This window comes from Pteropus vampyrus, unplaced genomic scaffold (assembly GCF_000151845.1).
Source record: "Pteropus vampyrus isolate Shadow unplaced genomic scaffold, Pvam_2.0 Scaffold9, whole genome shotgun sequence".
NCBI classification, from domain to species: Eukaryota; Metazoa; Chordata; class Mammalia; order Chiroptera; family Pteropodidae; genus Pteropus; species Pteropus vampyrus.
Genome location: NW_011888790.1, coordinates 10,388,786 through 10,407,903, shown reverse-complemented (window position 1 = coordinate 10,407,903; position 19,118 = coordinate 10,388,786). Strand labels below are relative to the sequence as shown.

The following is a 19,118-nucleotide window of genomic DNA, read 5'->3' as shown; positions in this document are numbered from 1 at the left end:
GAATATTTGTGCGCTGGGGAAGTAAATCACGTTGTGTTTACTTATAAGGATAAGGCAAGGAAAGGAGAGGGTGGTGGAAAGCCCCGATTTGGCAGGTTTTCTACTGCTGGAGCCTCCTCGACCTTGGATTGTTCCCTCCTTTAGGAGAACGGTCGCCTGCGGTGGGAAGGGTACGTCGTCGCAGGGCGGCAGGGGCTATTTCCCGACGGGACGATCCCGGCCTCTCTGCACCGTAAGGAAGTCCTTCTTTTCCAACTCTTAATTACTCCTGGAAACTGCCGGGTCCCGACGGGGTAGAGGGGTAAAGCCGGCGGGACCGGTCCCGAGACGTGGGAAGTTGCCGGGCGGGCGGGAAGCAGCAGGAAGAGGCGGGATTCCTGCCTTTTGTCTCCCGGTCCTTAAGCCCAGAGCCTGGCGCTGGCGGCTGCGACGCCCACCCTCCTGCCCAACGCCCCTGGCCGGGTCGAACGGCTCCGGGAATCCGCCTGGCGCGGCGCAGGGGGCGGGGCGCGGTACAGGGGGCGGGGCACACAGGCCACGCCCACCAGCGGCTTTTAAAGGTGCCGGCCATCGGCGGCCGCGCTCCCGGATTCCCTGCGTGCTGCCTCCAACTCGGCCTCGCCTGCTCTGCCCGCGGTGCGTGGTCCTGCCTCCGACTCGAGTGAGTACCCGCGGTGGGGGCGTCTCCGGCAACCCCGGGAAAGGGGGGTTCCCACAGCCTCCCGGGGTCCTCGGGCCGCCCTGCCGGCGCCGCCCCCCCGTCGTCATCCTCTGACATCCCGGTCGCTGCCCCCATTCAAGACCCCCAGCCATCCCCCCACCCCTGCTCCCCCTCCGCACAGCTACCCGACTCCACGCAGCCGCCCCGGCTTTGTCCTCGGGTCCTGGGCCCACTGGACAGATAAATAATCATGCGTGACCTCCATAGCACTCTGTCCCCACCAGTGTTCCGGGAGAGAGACGCGGTGGAGAGTTTCTCGTGGCAGCTAATCCGCCTTTGGTAGCCTTGAACCCCCCTCCCCCAGAGGCCGATTCTCTCTCCGTCAAAGGGAGGGCGGGATCCAAGTCTCGGGGTCTCCTCTGACCCAGAGTGTGGCGCGCGCTGAGGGCGACCTTCCCCGGGGCTGGTTCGGAGCCCTGGGGCTGAGGTGGGAGCGTCTACAGCCCGCGCAGCCTAGAATCCTTTCCCTGCTGCGGTACAGCGCACTTGGCATCCCCATTGTTTGGTGGTCTCTGCCCACCAAGCAGCAAACTCTCAATGTTGAAGGAACAGCAGTGAAACGTCAGATCGATCACTCCAAGCCTTTTCCGGAACTTTCTACTGTTTAGACACAAATAGGAAAATAAGAATGCTTGGTTGCGAAATTCTGCAACAGGTCCCGAAAACCACATCGGGGGTTCCAAAGCTCCACGTAGGCAACCCCAGGAGGGAAGGGAGTTTTCTAGGTCGGGAGACACCCATCTCAGCACTCACCTACCCCCGCCCCCCCGCCATCCCCGCTGTCCCCGCCCGCTGCAAGCTGGGACGTTTGTTGAACGATACTTGTTTAAATGGTTACTCAAAATGTTTAACCTGTTTTATTAGTAGTCTGCAGTCCAAGGACATTTTCATTTTATAAGTGTTTTCTATTTGGGGTAACTTCATGCTCGGACAGTAAGAATGGTCTCTTTAGTTCTTAACTTTTCTGATTAACCTGTTTTAAAGCTCTACCAATAAAATGCCAAGAATTCAAATAGGACAAACCACAAAGTTGGCTATAATTTGACTCGAAATTTTCAGGAAAGAGATGGGCAATAGATTCTAAAAGAGTGGCTCACATTCTTTAAAAACTGCATACCAAACTATAACCAATCTTATCAAGTCCTCCGTGGTCTCCCCCCACTTTCTTCGTGGTCATTACTCTTTTGGGTTGATTGCCACTGGTGCTTTATCATTATTTCTCAAGGTTCTTTCTACTCTCGATTCTAGTTTCTTTTGCCCTGTCAGAATGAAATTAGGTAGGGACAGGATCTGCATCCCATGAATCCTTGAAACTCACAGTTTTTGCTTATGTGCCTTAAACATGGTTGGACCAGAGCCAACATTGATTAACTGAATAAACAAATGAAGGAATGAGTAAGGTCGCAGTTGTGGAAAACGGAGATTTAATTGGACTCAAGCAATGTACACATTAGCAAATTTGATCCGTTTCTGTTGTAATTTTTTAATGTATTCCTCCAAATGTACTCAACAAATACTGATTGATACTGGCATCTGCTAAATACTGTGCTGAAAGCAGTACTCATTGGAGCTCTGTCCAGATTAAACTGCCAAATTATAGCATGGTGAGAAGGGCAGGAATGAAGTTGGTTGGGCCCCAATTTACATGCGGCTCCAGCACCCATTGGTTTGATGGCCTTGGGCAAGTTAGTCTCTGATCTTCAACTTGTAAAATAGGTATAACACACCTTGCTGGGTTGTCCTAAGGCTTATACAAAGCCTAGACAGCATGGAGAGGTTTCTTGTAATTGGACATTGTTCTACACTTGTTGAATCTATGGGGAAATGGCTATTAGTGAAAGCCACTTCCAGGAGAGCATTGACTCAGACTGGAACACTATCTCCTTGGCCTTGCCTGGAGGTCAGCTCTTTTCCTTTGCAGATATTCACAGGTTTCCTCAGAGCACCGCATCATTTCCTGGGCTGATATTTGCATGGTATTTGTGCTCTAATGGGTGGAGAAATCCCTAGACTGCCTTGGGACCTTGATTACCTAGAATGGTGCTACCTGTTTTTGTGTTGTGAGACTTTCTGGTAGTCTGGTGAAGCCTCTCAAAATATTTTTAAATGTATAAATAAGTGTATGAAATAAAGTACACTGTACCAAGTTGACTGATCCCCAGAACTTCAAGTAATCTATGGACCTTGAATTCAGAACCCTGACATAGGGGAGTTTTCTCAAACTGGATTGTGAGGGAGCTAGACACATGCTTTGATTGTTAAAAATTTTAATTATATTGTGAATAATTTGCAGAGTATATCAGGTTCCTGGCTTTTAGTACTACTAATTGTCCTTGACTCTTACAAAGAGGACACATACCATGTAATACATTAAGGCCAAAGCACTTCCCAGTTCACTATAGGAAAGAAGGTTTCATGGTGGCTTCTCCCACAAGAGAAATGTGAAGAGAGAATCAAATCCTCATCTAGCTCACAGCAGTACAGGAACTACCCAATTTAAAAAGAACCTAGAATCAGAGACCTAGAAGCCAGTATTATATTCGAGCCGCTAGCAGTGGTTTAGTTTTAGTGAAACATCAAATGAACTCAAATGTAGTTCATTTGAATTTTATTGGTATTAATTCTTAAGTTGAATTGGTAATTTGTTTTGGTTACAGTTATAAGCCAACTTAATATCTCTGTGCCTCAGCTTCCCTACCTATAAAATGGGGAAAATAATAATGCCTATCGCAGTTTTTATGAGGATTAAATGAGTTATTGTAAGTAAACTACTTAGCATAAGTAAAACATATAGTAAGCTTTATGTAAGTCATAATATAATAAGTGAATAATAGTGGATAATATAATTATTTTTACCTACCATATGTAGGCAGTGCTTTGCATATGTTGTTTAATCTCAGAACTGCCTTATGTTCTGACATTAATTATAAATAAGCATTATCTCCATTTTTAAAACGAGAGAACTAGCAGATCAAATAACCAAAGTAAGATCATTTGGCAAATAAACAGTAGTCTTGGCACGTAACTCTTGGTTTGGCTCCATGTAAAAATCATGCAAACATTCAATTGTTTGAATAATTAAATATCTTGTAGTTGGCACTGATTGTGAATTGCTATGGCAGATGTTGGAGGTCAGAGTGACTGAGTTTATAGCATAGTTGCATTCTAATTACAATATGTGATTTGGTAAGTAGTATCCAAATCTCTGTCAAGGATTTTGCTCTACTCCAAGTCAAAGAGATAAGTAGTAACAGGATATAGAATTAGTAATTAATGATGAGGCTGAGGTAAACACAGGAGAGCTCACTAGGTAGAAGGGAAGTTTCCTTCTGTAGTGAAAAGAGACTTAAGTTAGAGAGGATTGGTAGAGAGCTTTCTGATTGAAAGTAGCAGTTTAGGGGTGAGATTGGCACACAGAGGACACTTATTAACTACTAGTTAATGGATGAAGGTTGGGTGAAGAGGAAGGTATTCCTGTACGCAAGTAATTTGCTAACTCAGAGACTGATAATTCTCAGGAAGTTTGAGTGGTCTCAACCCTTAAATCAGATACAGGAGTTGGGGGACAGCTTGTGGTTCTACAGTCAAATATGGGAGGGATGTGCCTGGATTTGCTTCTTTGGAGGTCAGTGACCTCAGCAAGTCACCTAACTACTGAACTTTTAGTAGCCATTTAGGCCCAGTAGTGCTCCTGAAGGAAAAGGAAGCCAACATTTGTGGAGTACAGGCCTTTTGCTAGGTACTTTACTAATGTTATCTCATTAAATCCTTTCAGCCATCCTGTGAGAGAGTTCTCACTCCTTTACAAGTTACAGCTGAGGAAGTTAAGGCACTTGGTCAAGACCACAGAGCTGATAGCTGACTTTCAAACTTTGTCTTATGCTAAATTCCACACTTTATCTCTTCTACCAAGAGTGTCTTAGAGGTGGCACATGTAGTGAAATTTCCATAGCAGACATTAGTGATCACAATAATCTTTAATGTGGAAACTTGACTGAAGTTCAAAATCTTTCTCAGCATAATTCCAGGATCTATAAGATGGAACTGTTTTGCCATTCCTGTATAAGTAGGCCATGCACAGCCCTTTCTACACAAACATTGGTCATGTTGGACTATCATTTGTTTATGTATTTCTACCACCACAGCAGAACTCCCTGAGAAATAGGCACCTGTCCTTATGAACCTTTTATCCTTAGCTCCTGACCCAGGATGAATTTATAGGTTTATATGTGAGCTTCATAAATAGTAACATTGTACGTTGTTTATTACCTGCCCCTACCAGAGAAGAATTACTTGAAATACAGAAATGAAGTCAGAAGTTAGCTGGATGAGGGAGGAAGCTAAGTCAGTTACCCTGATGAGAGGTATTAGAAGCATTAAGGAGGAAGAGATATATGAGTTGGGTAGGGGTAGATGAGTAGTGATAACAAAAATCAAACATTGCTAAATATTGATGAGAAAGGCTACCAATCACTGAGTGCCTACTATAAACATTTTTCTCATCCCATTCTCTGAACAACTCCATGAGAAATGTAGTTATCTTCATTTTACATAGAAGGGAAATCAGACTGTGTTGACTCCAGAATTCGTGCTCTTAAATCACCCTGAGGCCAGCTTGAGTATTTGGCTTTGGTAGAAAGAGCCAAATGGAACATGGAGATGATTACTAAGAGAAGAAAAGTCTATTCTTGGTTCATGGTATTCACTTAGATAAGGGAAGTAGACTAAGAAGGTAGTTTGGGTAGCAGAAGAAAAAAAATTAGAATGGGCATTGAGTATAACTTAATTTTCAATTAATGACAGCTCTTAAACCCTGGCCTTGTTAAAAATCACTGTAATTGTTAGTGCTTCTAACTTACGTATTCATTAACAAGTGACCATGAAACTGGTTTATAATAAATTCTCCCTTTCGGGAAATTGGATTATAACCAGGTTCTAGTATAATGGCAAAGCTTCTGGAAGCATTTAGAATGTGGGATAATAGACGGTTTCACTCCAAACCTTTGGTATTAGAATGACTTAAACTGCAAGTGGCGACGTGTAGACTCGAAGTCATGGATTCGAGTCGTTCATATTCTAAAATAAGACGGAAAATGCAGCACAGGTGGTATGAGAATGATTCATGTGCTCATTTTGTGGCTCTCATTGGTTATCTAGCGAATGAAGTAATTTTACCACAGGGTGACTCAGAGGTAGACTATAGTAATTTTCTTGTAGGGCTAGGTCTATGAGTTTGGGGTGGTGTCTTTGACGAGGGAGAAACAGGAAAGAGAAATTGCACATCGGTGTTCAGATGTAAACCAAGCTTTTTAATCTAAAGCAGTGGATAAATCCTAGTGCTGGAACTCTTTCAGACATTGAAAACCAAAGAACAAGACACTGAGAAACAGAATAAGCTCGCATTTGGCTTCTTTAGTGAGATGTGTGTTAAGTGGGATTTCATTTCTCCTCTTACCCTTCTGTAAATTAATGCATAGGATTGAGGAGAGGCATGCAGCCCAGACTGCTCAGTGCAAATCCAGTTTGCTGTGATTAATGTCAGCTGTTGTGAAGTTGTGCAGCCAAATGCCTGTATGAAAAATGAAGCCTTGGGTTTTTGTGTGTGTGTGTGTGTGTTTTAATATGCATAGCAATGCCAAGAGTGACAGAAATGGAAGATCATCACTCTTCCCTCTGCCAAATGCAGAAGAAATGTCCATAGTTCACCCTAAAAGTATAAATTTGAACTTCATGTCTGAGATAGTCACCACAAGTGGAATAATTGTTATACTTGGAATGCATTTTAATGTCCCAGAAAAAGAAGGTTTGTGAATGACTAATCAGCTAAGTGTTTTTCTTTACCCTGTCTGTTGCTCTGAGCTTTGTTCTATAAGTGCTAGTCAGTGGGTTTTCCTACTGGAGTACTGACAGCAAGGTAGACGGTATGCGATGCCCCCTCCATCTTCAAGCTAACAAGTTATCGGTTGTCTGCCAAGGCAGTTGTTTACCTTGTTTTGTCTTCCCAATATCAAAGAGGTAGAGAAAGCTACCTTTCCCTATTTTACAGGCGAGAAACTTACGTATTTTACAGATAAACACAAGGTTGTACAACCATTACAATAGTCAAGTTAACCCAGGTCTATCTAAACCAAGCCTCCTTCTGCCCTCCTTTCCTCTCTCCTTCCCTCTCTCTCTCCTTCCCTCCTTTCCTTTGTGAACTATTTCAGACATTCAAAATAGAGAATATAAGGAACATCCAACTATCCGGTATTCAGCTTAAAAAAAAAAACATAAATCCAGCTGAAGCTTTCTGAGGGTGCTCTTTCTATTACACCATTTTCTGGGACCACAGAGAGGGTTATTCAGAAATCCTTAGGAAAGTTTTTAAAATGGATGGAACTTTAAAAAAGCTAATGACTTGGAAATTTTACTTAGAATCCAAAAATGTGACAGAGAAGTAGGACAGTGCTACGTTTGTCTTGAGAAGCATAAGATCTAATTGGGAACTGTATCAACAGGATGAAAAAGGAAGGATTCTTTAAAAGAATAGAAATGACGACGTTTTGATATATGCCAAGTACTCTGTTTGACGAGGTGCAGAATATAGAGATGTGGTCCCTATCCACTGAAGGGAGGAAGCTTGTAACACAGTAAGCTGAATGTTGTAGAACTTTGATAGGTATTTCCTGAAAAGGCAACACGTTCACATTTGGCTGGTGTGGAAATACATTAGAAATTAGACTTGACTTAAAAGAAGTGAATTTAAGTAACCTTGAATTATATAAAGGGCAGATACTCTACTCTTTTTAAAAAATCCAAGCTGATCTTTAATAGAGAATAATAAAGTGATGAATTAGCTTTTTAAAAATGTATTTTTAAATGTTATTCAGTAACAACCCAAGATAGCATTTGTCTTACTAGAAATCTGACTCCTTATTGGTGATTGCTCCAAAGTAAATATGTATGAATATGTAAGCTACTAGGTTGATATTAAACAGTATACTTTCTAATACAATGAAAAATGCCTAGACAATAACAAATATTTTAAATGCCAGCTGGGCTATTAATTCTTGGAATCCAATTTTAAGTAATTGTAATGTCATTAATGGCCTGCAAGCCTGCGTTGGTTTTTCCGTTTCCTAAGGAATCATGAGGGCACTTCCGGCAGATGTCTGTTGCCTCCATGAGCGTTCCAGAACACAGTAACTTTGGAGCCATGGGGCAAAGTCAATATCACTAATTGCACTCCAAACTCAAGCCAGTGCAGGCTGCTGGGGCCAAGGCTTTGTGTCAGCTTTTATAGTCAGGCTCAGGTTTCATTGTGGATTTAAACAATGGAGCACCTGTCTCCAGGGAAGGGAATAAGAGATTTATGCAACTACTAAAGGAAAGCTTGCAAATATATTCAGTTGTTGCTAGATATTGATCCTATATGGATGCCTTCACAGTAGCCTGGTAACACTTGTGGATCTTGGAATTACTTTGTTCCTGTCTGAATAAGGGGTACTAGGCTTTTTGCAAGTTCAGACTTAGTGGTAACTAGTCATATCACTCAGGTCTTTGTATGTGTATATGTGTGTGTTATTGTTGTTATTTGTTTCAAGGAGCAGGAGCTCCATCTCCAGATAACTTAAGAGGGAATTTATTGGCTCACATAACAAGAGTATAGCATAAGGTGAGGCATGGCTGAGAAGTGTCTACACCTAGTATTTCCATCTCTGTTTTCCTCTGTGCTAGCCTCATTCTTAGGTTCTTTTCTGATAGTGGCTAGACAGCTGCTAGCAATGCCATCCCACATTCACACAGCTCTAAACTGAAGCTCCATGTTTAATTTTTATTGAACTGGTTTGGGTCATGTGCCCATTCTCAAACCAGTCACTGTGGCAGGATGCAGAATACAGTGATCCGGTTGCCATGTCCTAGTCACATGCCCAGCCCTGGAGTTAAAGGTGGAGTCAGTACTGTTTAAACCAATGCTTTCCAACCATCTGTGATAAAGCACCATGTTTGTTGTTTGTTTTAATTTCCAAATACGAATTGATTCTCTGACTGTGCCGTTTAACAAGATGAGTTCTCTGCTCATGCTCTTGATTGTTGTGGCATGAGAATATATAAAAGTTACCAAATTTTGTCTTGACTTGATAACCAGCATGGTGGACTATCCATCACCAAGAGGCCACATTTCATAAGTACTTTCCTAAACCACATGGACTAAGGAGATAGTTGCTTCCCTGAAGAATATCTGGAGAAAATTTCGCCCGAAGGGGGAAAAGGGAATGAATGCTGTGTGCTAGAAAGATGCCCATCACAGTGATTCACTCTAGAAACCTTTCTTTTGAAAAGATGTCATCGCAGTGTTCAGGAAGTCGTTGGGTTCTGGATGTCTTCATGCTGTAGGATGGAAATATAACACCCTCCTGTTTATTTTAAGGATTGAAGATCCCTCATTCTTTTGCTTGGCAGCCCCCCTTTTCCCTTTTTTTAGCTAGGCTTGAGTGGGTAAGGTCTCAGCTCTCTTAACCAGCTCTTTCCTAGAGAGGCAGCACTCAGCAGAGGAGACATAACAGGCAGGGGCTGCAAATACGACTCACAAAAGGGAAGTCCGAAATTGTTGTTGGGGCAAAAAGGAATTCTTTCACTGTGTTTTTAGATTCTACTCAGGGTGGGGCAGACACAACACACAGTCCTCGAAGGACAACTTTCTGGACTATTAGCGAGAGCACTTGAGTCCGTGGGCTATTAAAACTAAGCATTTAAATGGAGTCCAAATGGACCGACTTGTTGAGCAGGGGATTAGAATGTGCTGGCCCTGAATCAACAGCAGGACGACCGAGGAGCTAGACTTCTAGCTCTGCCACCACATCAGGCCTCATTGCTCCGAGGTTATCCTGACATACTCTATAGACCATTCACTTGGCCGGGAAGGGATCCTGGTAGCATGTTCTGTATAGAATGACAGCCCCATCCAAGAGGGAAAACGAACTATTGGCTGGACCAGAGGACCTTGGGATTAGTGAAGACAGAAACTTAAATTGTAGCCATCTGGATGGGTGTGTGTTGTGGTTACAGCAAGGTTTCATGCGTGCAGTTGTGCTAGTCACAGGCACAACTATTTATGCTATATCTCACGTAACTTAAGCAGACAAATAGAAAACTTGTTCTTGCAGGGCAATACACTTTCTTCCTCCCTTGAAAGTGTGTCATAGCTTGTATATGTTAAATGTTAAGAATTTGGTGGTGTTGCAATGAATTAAACATGTAATAAAAAAACTCCACCCAAGGGTAAGTTCTTCAGCTGAGTTTTTTTTATTCATTATGACGGGGTGTGGGGGGCAGTGTTTGCCTTTCCAGTCTCCACTCTCTTTTCTTAACTCCTGTGGATTCTAGTCGCTTAGTCTGTTTTGTGCCTGGTGACCTCTACTGTTCTACTGAATGCTGGTCCTTTGTTCTGTAGGGAAAAAAACAAAAAACAAAAAACAAAAAAAACCGAGCAGGACAAGCCAGAGTTTCCTAATGAAAGACCTGTAACTTGGGAGAGGAGAGGAAGTTATTTTGCCTTTTAAAGATGTGGTTAGAGCAGTTCATTAAGACACAAAATCTGCAGCTATCTCCTGGATTTAAACAGATCCCTTGGAAGCTTGTAAGACGTCTCATCCACTATGAGGACATTCTAATGAATTTTTTCTTCCTTCAGAATGCCTGTCTGGGGAGGTGGAAACAAGTGTGGGGCCTGTGGGAGGACCGTGTACCATGCCGAAGAGGTGCAGTGTGATGGCAGGAGCTTTCACCGCTGCTGCTTTCTGTGCAGTAAGTACCTCCCAGGGCTTGACCTGTGACAGAACTTATGTGTAAGAGGCTTCAGTTTACTTATTTAAGTAAAAATTGTGGTTCTGTTAAGGATTATTTTAGAATATTATTTTTTACTTGTCTGTTCTCCTAGACATTGTAAGTGCTTAGCCTAGCACCAAGGACAGCAGGGTGACCCAAGACATTTGACCTTCCTGTGTCCCCATCACTCTTAGCCCCCATTTGGCCTTTACTGTACTTTATTTATTATCACATCTGTCTCCCCTGCTTCATTCTCTGAGAGCGCAGTGTCGTTTATAGTCTGGCACCAAGCGCTGTTTCTGGCACATTGTATGAGCTGGCTCTGATCTCTGAATGAACGGATGGCTCCTCATCCACCCAGCTTTCTCTTCCTGGCTGGGCTCGTTCTCTTTGAAACCGTCTTGCATGTTTCTCACCACACTATTAGTTGAAATTCAAATGTGTAGAAGCTCAAATTCTGTCTTCTCTGGTAGTGAATATTCAGAGTTATTTCTGATTATTGATATCCTAAATTTGAGGGAAAGGAATATGGGATATGAAAATCCCATAGAGACAAGTTGAGAATTACTGTTGTTTATAGATGAAAAATTATCAGAGTGTCTGACATAGACAGGAAGTAGGACATAAAACAATACATACCTCTTTGTTAGAAAGACAGTAAATACCTGAAAATGAAAGAAACAGAACTAGAGATAAGCCCCTTTTCCCCTGCATATTCCCTCTAGGGACAGCTAAGTCTTCAGTTTTAAAACAGGAGCAAGCTCTTCATTAATCATCTTCTGATTCAAATGACAAAATTTTCTTTAACAATGGATTTGTTATGTGAGGAACCCACCCATACATGCAGATATTTGCTATATCTGTAATACTGAACAGTGAAAATTAGTTAGAAACTGCACATATTAAAAATATATTTGGTTACACTAAGAAATGATCTTGAGGAAAAAATTCTCAAATTTTTGTTGTCTTTTTTTCCTCTAGGCACTTAAGGTGTCTGGACCTTTTGGTAGTATAACTGCCTTGCAGAGAACTAGAAAGACAACAGAAAGCCACAGCTACAAAGAATAAAAATACAACATGTGAATGTTTGCTCTGTATGCCCCCATGATAGCTACCATTTCTCAGATTTGGTTTAACCATTTCTTCTCTTAGAAATTACTTTTTTTTTTTTTTAAGAATCTATTTTTCCGTAGGTTTGTAGCCAAGAGTACGTGAACACAGAGGAAATGCAGATACTTAAAAAATTGTTCTTAGTTTCATCAAGGTTAAGCCATGATGTCTACATTATAATAAAGTCAGTATTTATGAAATGTCAAGCTCTTTACTGGTCATTTTTACTACTCCTCCCTAATACTTGTCTCTGATGACTACAGCCTTTTAAGAAAATAATTCAGAGTAGTTTGAATAGGGGTGAGGACTGGGGGAAGGAGAGGTGGTTACACAGAAAAATCTTTATTTACTTAAACTTACTTTGGTTATAGAGTTTTTCAAAATAGCTTTTATATCAATTTATATTTATTCTGTTAAGGATGTCTGTTTTTCAGCAGTGTACGATTTTAGGTTAACTATGTCTTGAGCAAACGTCTCTCAGTACTTGAGTCTCGACAGTAAGATATGAGTAGGTGATGTCAGTTCTATCCTACCGGAGAAGACTTCGATCCAAGGTGATAGAAACTTCATGATTTACCTGTTTTCGGCTAACCAGCTAGTTGCCTTTCCCTGCCCTTCTCTTTTTTCCTTCCTCCTCTTGTTTCTCCCCTTTTAAATAAGGGGGGAGACCCCTTTTCTACTACACGAAACTTGGATTTCCAGCTGCCTGACTGTGCTACGAATAAGGTCCTTCACAATTTCTTTTTTTCTCAGGCTTAACTGAAGTTTTAGAAAGTGAAATAATGTCTGGATAAAACATGATGACATTTGGCAATTTTATGCAGTGTAGGATACGTGGAAATGCCTTGTGGCAAGAAATCCATCAAGAAAGAATGCATTTTCCTTTGGGACGAAAGGGCAAACAAATGCAAACTTTAAACCGCTTGATGATTTTCAGACATACTTATCACTGCTAGAGAAGCCAGTGGTGAGATGAAAAAATAATACTTTTTCTCTTCTGGACTAGTGATGAAAACTAGAATTCTAGATTAAAAACGGTTTTTATCCCAGAGGGTTCTTTTGGGGGAGGTGAGGTGACAGAGGCAACTCCCCCAGGGCACTTGACCACTTTTTGTTGGTTGTTAGGTTGATTTAACAATACTTGGTATGGAGAGGCTGAAAAGATTTGAGTGTTGCGAGACTGGAAGCAAAGGGTTAGTTTTGTTCCTTTTGTGCATGTGGTTATAGCCATTTCAAACGTCTCTCCCTCCTGCCAGAGGCAAATCATATTGAAAAGTTTTTGAGGCTTCAGATGTTAAAATTCTGATACATTTCTGAAACAAGCGTCATATTCATGAAGGCAGGCAAATAGTCATCCAACGTAGTCATATCCGACTGGTCCAGATGCTGTCTCATGGCTTTTGGGAAGCCACAGAATTAAACTAGGGATGTGAGAAAGCCGGTGCCTTCACCATTTGTAGACCATGTGTCTGTGCCACCATTGTTCTCAGGAAAAAGGCATCTTTGGCACATTTTTCAATTCTAATGTCCACCCCCCCCCACCCCCCATCTCCCAGTGGTTTGCAGGAAAAATTTAGATAGCACAACAGTGGCAATCCACGATGAAGAGATCTACTGCAAATCCTGCTATGGAAAGAAGTATGGGCCAAAAGGCTACGGTTATGGCCAGGGCGCTGGCACACTCAACATGGACCGGGGCGAGAGGCTGGGCATCAAGCCAGAGAGGTGAGTTAGGACCATGTTTGCTACATTCAGAAATGCTATGATAATTAATGTTGCTTGTTTAACAGGGAGCTGGAAGTCTTCAGATTTTTAGCTTAAACTAAGTAAACAGAACAACGCAAATTTTCTAGGATAAACTAGTGACTATTCTTTAAGCTCGAAATATAGACAGTGTTAGACCTAACAGTTCTTAGTGATTTTTCCAGTGATTTGTAATCCTGGTTCGAGAGCATTCCAAGGTGTATCAAAGAGTCATGATGTTCTCAAAATCAGGTGGTTTAAATTTACTTCCATTTCACAGCACTTTAGAGACCAGATGTCATGAAGTCAAATGATAAAGAAATGTGGTATCTGAATCATGAGATGCATTTCTCATGTGCAATTAAGCGGTCAATGAAAATTCCTCATTCTTTCATGTAAGAATATTTCCTCATTAGGAAATTACTTTTCTCTAACTTAATATTACTTAAAAATTGAATTTTTTTTTGGTTTTTGACTCTGAGACATTAGTATTGAACTTTAAAAGTTTCAGTACCAAAGTAGCAAGATGCTAAGTCTGCTAAACTTAAACTTAGTTATTTCATTTTTAGGCTACATCAGTCACTTAATTTATCTTAATTTCTTCCTCTTCATTTGTTTTTGTCCCAATAATTCCCTCATTTGAACTTCACCTTTTTTTTTTTCATATCCATTTTATGTTGACGAGGCCAAAACTGGTGTAATGCTCCAATAAGATGGTCTTCCCTGGACAAGACTGTAAATCATGCCCTTCCCGTAGTATTAACATATATTAGCTCATTTAGTCCTCGCAATAACCCTGCCATCTTAAGAAAAATTGAGACAGTGAGAATTAAGTGATTTGCCTAAAGTCACACTGCTAGTTAATTGTAGAGCCTGGAATTTAACCTAGTGTCACTAGGTTACAATTTTAAACATGATACATGATGGTATGACTGAAATAATAATCATTGAGTGCCTATTGTCTGCTGAATATTTATGTTCATTATATACAATCCTCACAGTTACTCTGAGTTTAAATACTTTGTCCCTATTTTATAGACAGGACATTAACTTTCAGGTCAACACAGATAAGTGGCAGAGCCAGGATTTGAACCTATGTGCACTTGGCTCCCAAACATGTGCTCTTTCCACTGCAATGTGTACTGCACTGAGGCCCGCCTTTTTCTCTGTTCTTGGCTTTGTTTCCACACTCAGGGTTTCCGAGCAGTAGCGTCTTGCTGTGCACCAGTTGTGCAAGGGCCGACTCATCCGTTGCTGCCTGCCGTCACTTGCAGCAGCCCAGCTTACCTTTGTCTTTGTTAAAGTTCATCGTTCTTGTTCTGCTCTCCTTTTCCAACTTGTTAAAATTTACTTGTTTCCTAAGATCTTATGTCAAACCTTTCAAAACACACATACTTAGACACTCTCCCCCAAACAAAACCAAATTCATCCATGGCCCCAAAAGTCAGTCAGTGATTGTGGCAATAGTTTTAAAGTCACAGAGACACAGTGGACCCTATATCCACTCCTATTTCTCCACCTTTACCAATAACTGGCAAGCCCTCTGTGCTAGCCTGTTTCACCTGGTGCCCTCGACTCTTCCCCTTCTTAGGCTGGCCACATGCTACTTATCCTTCAGAAGCAGGTATAGGGACTTCTTTTTCCAAGAAGCCTTTCTTATTGACTTAACTTCGGGAGCACCTGTAGTCTGGGCCACTCTTGTGGCACGTGGTGATTTTAACAGTTACGAGACCAAACACCTTCACAAGGGTCTTCTGGAGAGGCAGCACTGAGTGGGCAGGAATATTTTCATTGAGGCAGACCTGCGTCTTTCATTTCCGGCTTACCAATGCACTCTCTAGAGCTCTTCAGCAAATGATTTGACATCTAAGACCCTATTTCTTCGTCAGTAACATGAGATAACAATTATCCTTACCCTACAAAGTTGTTAGAAGGCAGGTGAGAGATAATCTATATGAAGTTCTTGTTAACATAACCATCAACAGATTTGGAAATTTTTGTTGGGAAACTTGTCACTGGAAGTGTTGGATATGACTGGGAATGGCTTTTAAAGATCCCTTTTAAAGGTAAGTATATACAGTAGGTTGGGACATTTAAAAACATATGCCTACACTAGAGACAATTGGAAAAATCAGTACTGTGAATTGGTATTTGTTGCTAAAGGTAAAATGTCCAGTGGCCACATCAAACATGATTCAAAAATGCTGTATTTTTTTCCAGTAGGAAGAAATTGGTGCTTAGTTACCATTTTTTGAGTGCTGTTGTTATAGCTTATCTGCTCAACTAACTTATAAGGTTCTAGAAGGGCCATTAAATCTTCTCAAAGCCCGGAACGGTGTTTTGTATTGTAGCTGCACCTACATATGGAACAGAAAAAAGTTACAGAGAGCTAGGAAAATATGGTTTACCCAGTGGCCTGTAATAGTGCAAAAATACCACTTGGATGGGAGGGAGACCACCTAGGAAGACCAGGTGCTATAGGTGTAAAAAATAAAAGAATAAGGGATTGTAAGCTGACAAGGTCCTTGCAATCTGTGAGGGCAACCAAAGGTTGCCTCGCCTAAAAAAATTAAAAAAAATAAGAAAGAAAAGAAAGTGGCATATTCACCTTTCCCCTACTTAAGATATATTGGGAAATTAATTTGTAAAACATGCTTAACCTTCTTAATTATAGACTACTTAAGTCAATTGGCCTGTATGCAAAAACTGCTTAAGTTCACACTGATTTTTCAATCTCATGTGACATAAAAAGCAAGGTGTGATTCTAGTGGTACTAATATGACTCTGGGTTAAAAATACGTGCTATGATAGGATTTTATAAAGCATAGACTAATAGTTTAGTGGAGAGGCTAGCAATGGGGATTAAATGAATTTTGACGAGTTTAGACTCAGGAGAACAGATATTTAAGTTTGGGTCTTTTTGAAACAATAATTAGCCCATGAATAAGTTAAAGTAATAACTCTGGCCAGCACCTGAGATTAACTTCTTTCTTCTTTCCCATCTGCTGGCCTGTGAAGGCATCCAGCCCTGAGATAGTATAGCATTAAGTCTACGAGTTCCATTCTGCCTGCTTTATGTACTTAAAAGGGCTCTTTGAAAAATCTTGCCTAAATTTTTTTCTCCTTTCCACAAGTGTTCAGCCTCACAGGCCTACAACCAATCCAAACAATTCTAAATTTGCTCAGAAGTACGGAGGCGCTGAGAAGTGTTCCAGATGTGGGGATTCCGTATATGCGGCCGAGAAGATAATCGGAGCGGGAAAGGTAAAGTGCTGTGTTGCTTTAATGACAGTGAGTGACCACTCTTCGCTCCTTTTCTCCACATCCACTCAGGCACTCTGTCTTATAAATAAATGCCTTGGACTGAACCTTTTCTTAATTGCATTTCCATCTGAATCATTTGTTTTTTGAAGTGCTGCCCTTGACAAATCACATCTGTGTCTAAAAGGAACTTGTTTTTATAGGGGGCGCTGCTGAAAGCTGTTAACTAAAAAGGCCAGGCTGTTAACAAATCTGAACTCTGCAGGTTATTTAATGTACTGGAAAAAAAAATCAGTGAACCAGAGTCAGGACGCCTGGTGCTAATTTGGTGGGTGGATTTGGAAAAGTTACTTAACCACTTCACCTTTTTGAGCCGCCGCGGTCTCAACCGTGAAGGAGGCATTCCCTTAAAGGTGCACAGCAGGCTTGCAGAGGGCTCAGGCTACCCTGAGGGAAATGGCCCTTCCGCAGCTCCCAGCCGATATCTTCTATGAAGGAAGTTTGCACTCAGACCTTTTGTAGGTGGCCAAGAATGGAGATACTGGGGAGGTCTAGTTCCAACCACAGCACACAGGCGCTCACTTTGGATTGATCTTCCTGAGCGTCTCAGTTGAACTGCAGGAAACCGGCCTCTCAAACTTATACTCATTTGTCTCTTCCAGCCCTGGCACAAAAACTGCTTCCGATGTGCCAAGTGTGGGAAGAGTCTTGAATCAACGACTCTGACTGAGAAAGAAGGTGAAATCTATTGTAAAGGTAATTTCAGTTTTGCTATCCGTGTGAATATCTCACACTGGCTATTGTTTAGTGAGATGTCACTAGCATTTAAAAACAGAAAAGTACTCTGAACATGGAGGCAAAGCAAGTAGGGATAGTGTCACTGGCTATTTGAAAAGATCTAAGGATGCTTACAGGTGGCACAGAACCACAGAACAATTTTAGATGCTACAATAAAGTTAAGTTCCTGATCATTTAAACCTCCCCTACTAATAAAAATAAAAACCCCATGAAAAATAGTCTTCTGTCAACTCCATGTTTTAGGCAAAGCCTGTGAGTATATGCTTTGTATATATGAGTATATAAGGTAATTGACAAATATATGTTGCCTGGCCTGATTTTTATGCTTGTAACTCAGCGGGACTATGAGCTGAACACTGTGCAACCAGAATGCTTGGACTTGGCCTTTGCAGCTATAGGATACTACATTAAGTTGAACTCTTTTTGGTGTAGCCAAGTTTTGTTTCTTAATTTATGGGGGTGTTGTTGCATGGGTCATAAGCAATGTTACCAAAGCTTAATGGACTTGTACTAACTCTCCCTTTTCTTTTGTAGGATGCTATGCAAAGAACTTTGGGCCTAAAGGATTTGGCTATGGCCAAGGAGCAGGAGCCCTTGTTCATGCTCAGTAAAGGTATAAACCCAGAACTGAGATCGCACACTGAGAATCGCTATATAATCTAGGCATGAATAATCTAACACTAAACTACTGTGAAATTTTACCATCACTTACGTACTGTATGTTGCTCTATACTTGGATAGGCTGGCCGGATAGTAGGAAGAGAGCACTGTATCCTTTTGCTTTATTCATCAGCATTTTCAAGAACCATTTCTTTTACATTTTAAATAAAATTTCAGCTTGATTCGGGTGTTCATTGTCTTTCAGTTAACCTGTGATTTTAGTGGAAAATCCTTTAGGTCCCTACTTGCATTTTGATAAAGAGAGTCCACCTCATTACTCAATTGACTCACTGGGTTAATGTGTGCACTACAGCTGTTAGAAAAGACCTCTTTTTAAGAGAGCAAGTATGCCTCAATAGTGAGGGTTACTAGGCAACAGGCCTCACCATTCAGATGCCTCAGAGCTGGCATTCAGCATTGCAGCATCTCCTGTAGCAGCTGGGTGGTTTTCTCTCTTTTGGAGCAGTTTAAGTATAGCTCCTAGACAATCTGCATTAGAATCACCGGGGAACATGAAAAGGTAAGATTCTTAGGCCCCACTTCAGCCCCACAGAAGAAGAATCTGTAGGGGCCGGGCCACAGCCCTTTTAACAAGCTTCTGAGAAAGGCACACTAGAGTGGGCACACTGTTAAACAAAAACACTTAAAAATTCTTTTGATTTCTCTCTGCCAAAAGATCATTAAAAACAGCAGCCTACAAACTACAGAATCCAAGGCTTAGGGTGACTTTTTTAGGCTCTACTCTCTACTAAATCCTGGAAAGGATTGCTCTTCTCACATATTTCAATTTTGCATAAGTAGCAAAGAATGTTGTATTGTCCTGGCACATTCAGCTGGCTCAGACAGAAAAGAGCATTAGACTATATAAGGAGTGTTTTTATTATTTCCCCAGAAAATCTTAATTCTTTACCAGAAGCTCAATCCAACCTTTTATTTTCCAGGGGTAGGTTGTGAAATTGGTCTATGTTTCAGTAAAACTGAATTAGCCTGATCTGTGAACACAATCTTTTCCAAAGAC

The 19,118-nt window shown here is 41.4% G+C and overlaps 1 protein-coding gene across 1 annotated transcript; it reads left to right on the top strand.

Moving 5' to 3' along the window:
- Positions 1–524: 524 nt before the first annotated feature.
- CSRP2 (cysteine and glycine rich protein 2) lies at positions 525–18,282 on the top strand. Its single transcript, XM_011374640.2, has 6 exons — positions 525–661; positions 10,395–10,507; positions 13,195–13,363; positions 16,516–16,645; positions 17,305–17,398; positions 17,975–18,282. The coding sequence occupies exons 2-6, from the start codon at positions 10,396–10,398 to the stop codon at positions 18,049–18,051; spliced, it is 582 nt and encodes a 193-aa protein (XP_011372942.1). The 5' UTR covers positions 525–661; position 10,395; the 3' UTR covers positions 18,052–18,282.
- Positions 18,283–19,118: the final 836 nt, after the last annotated feature.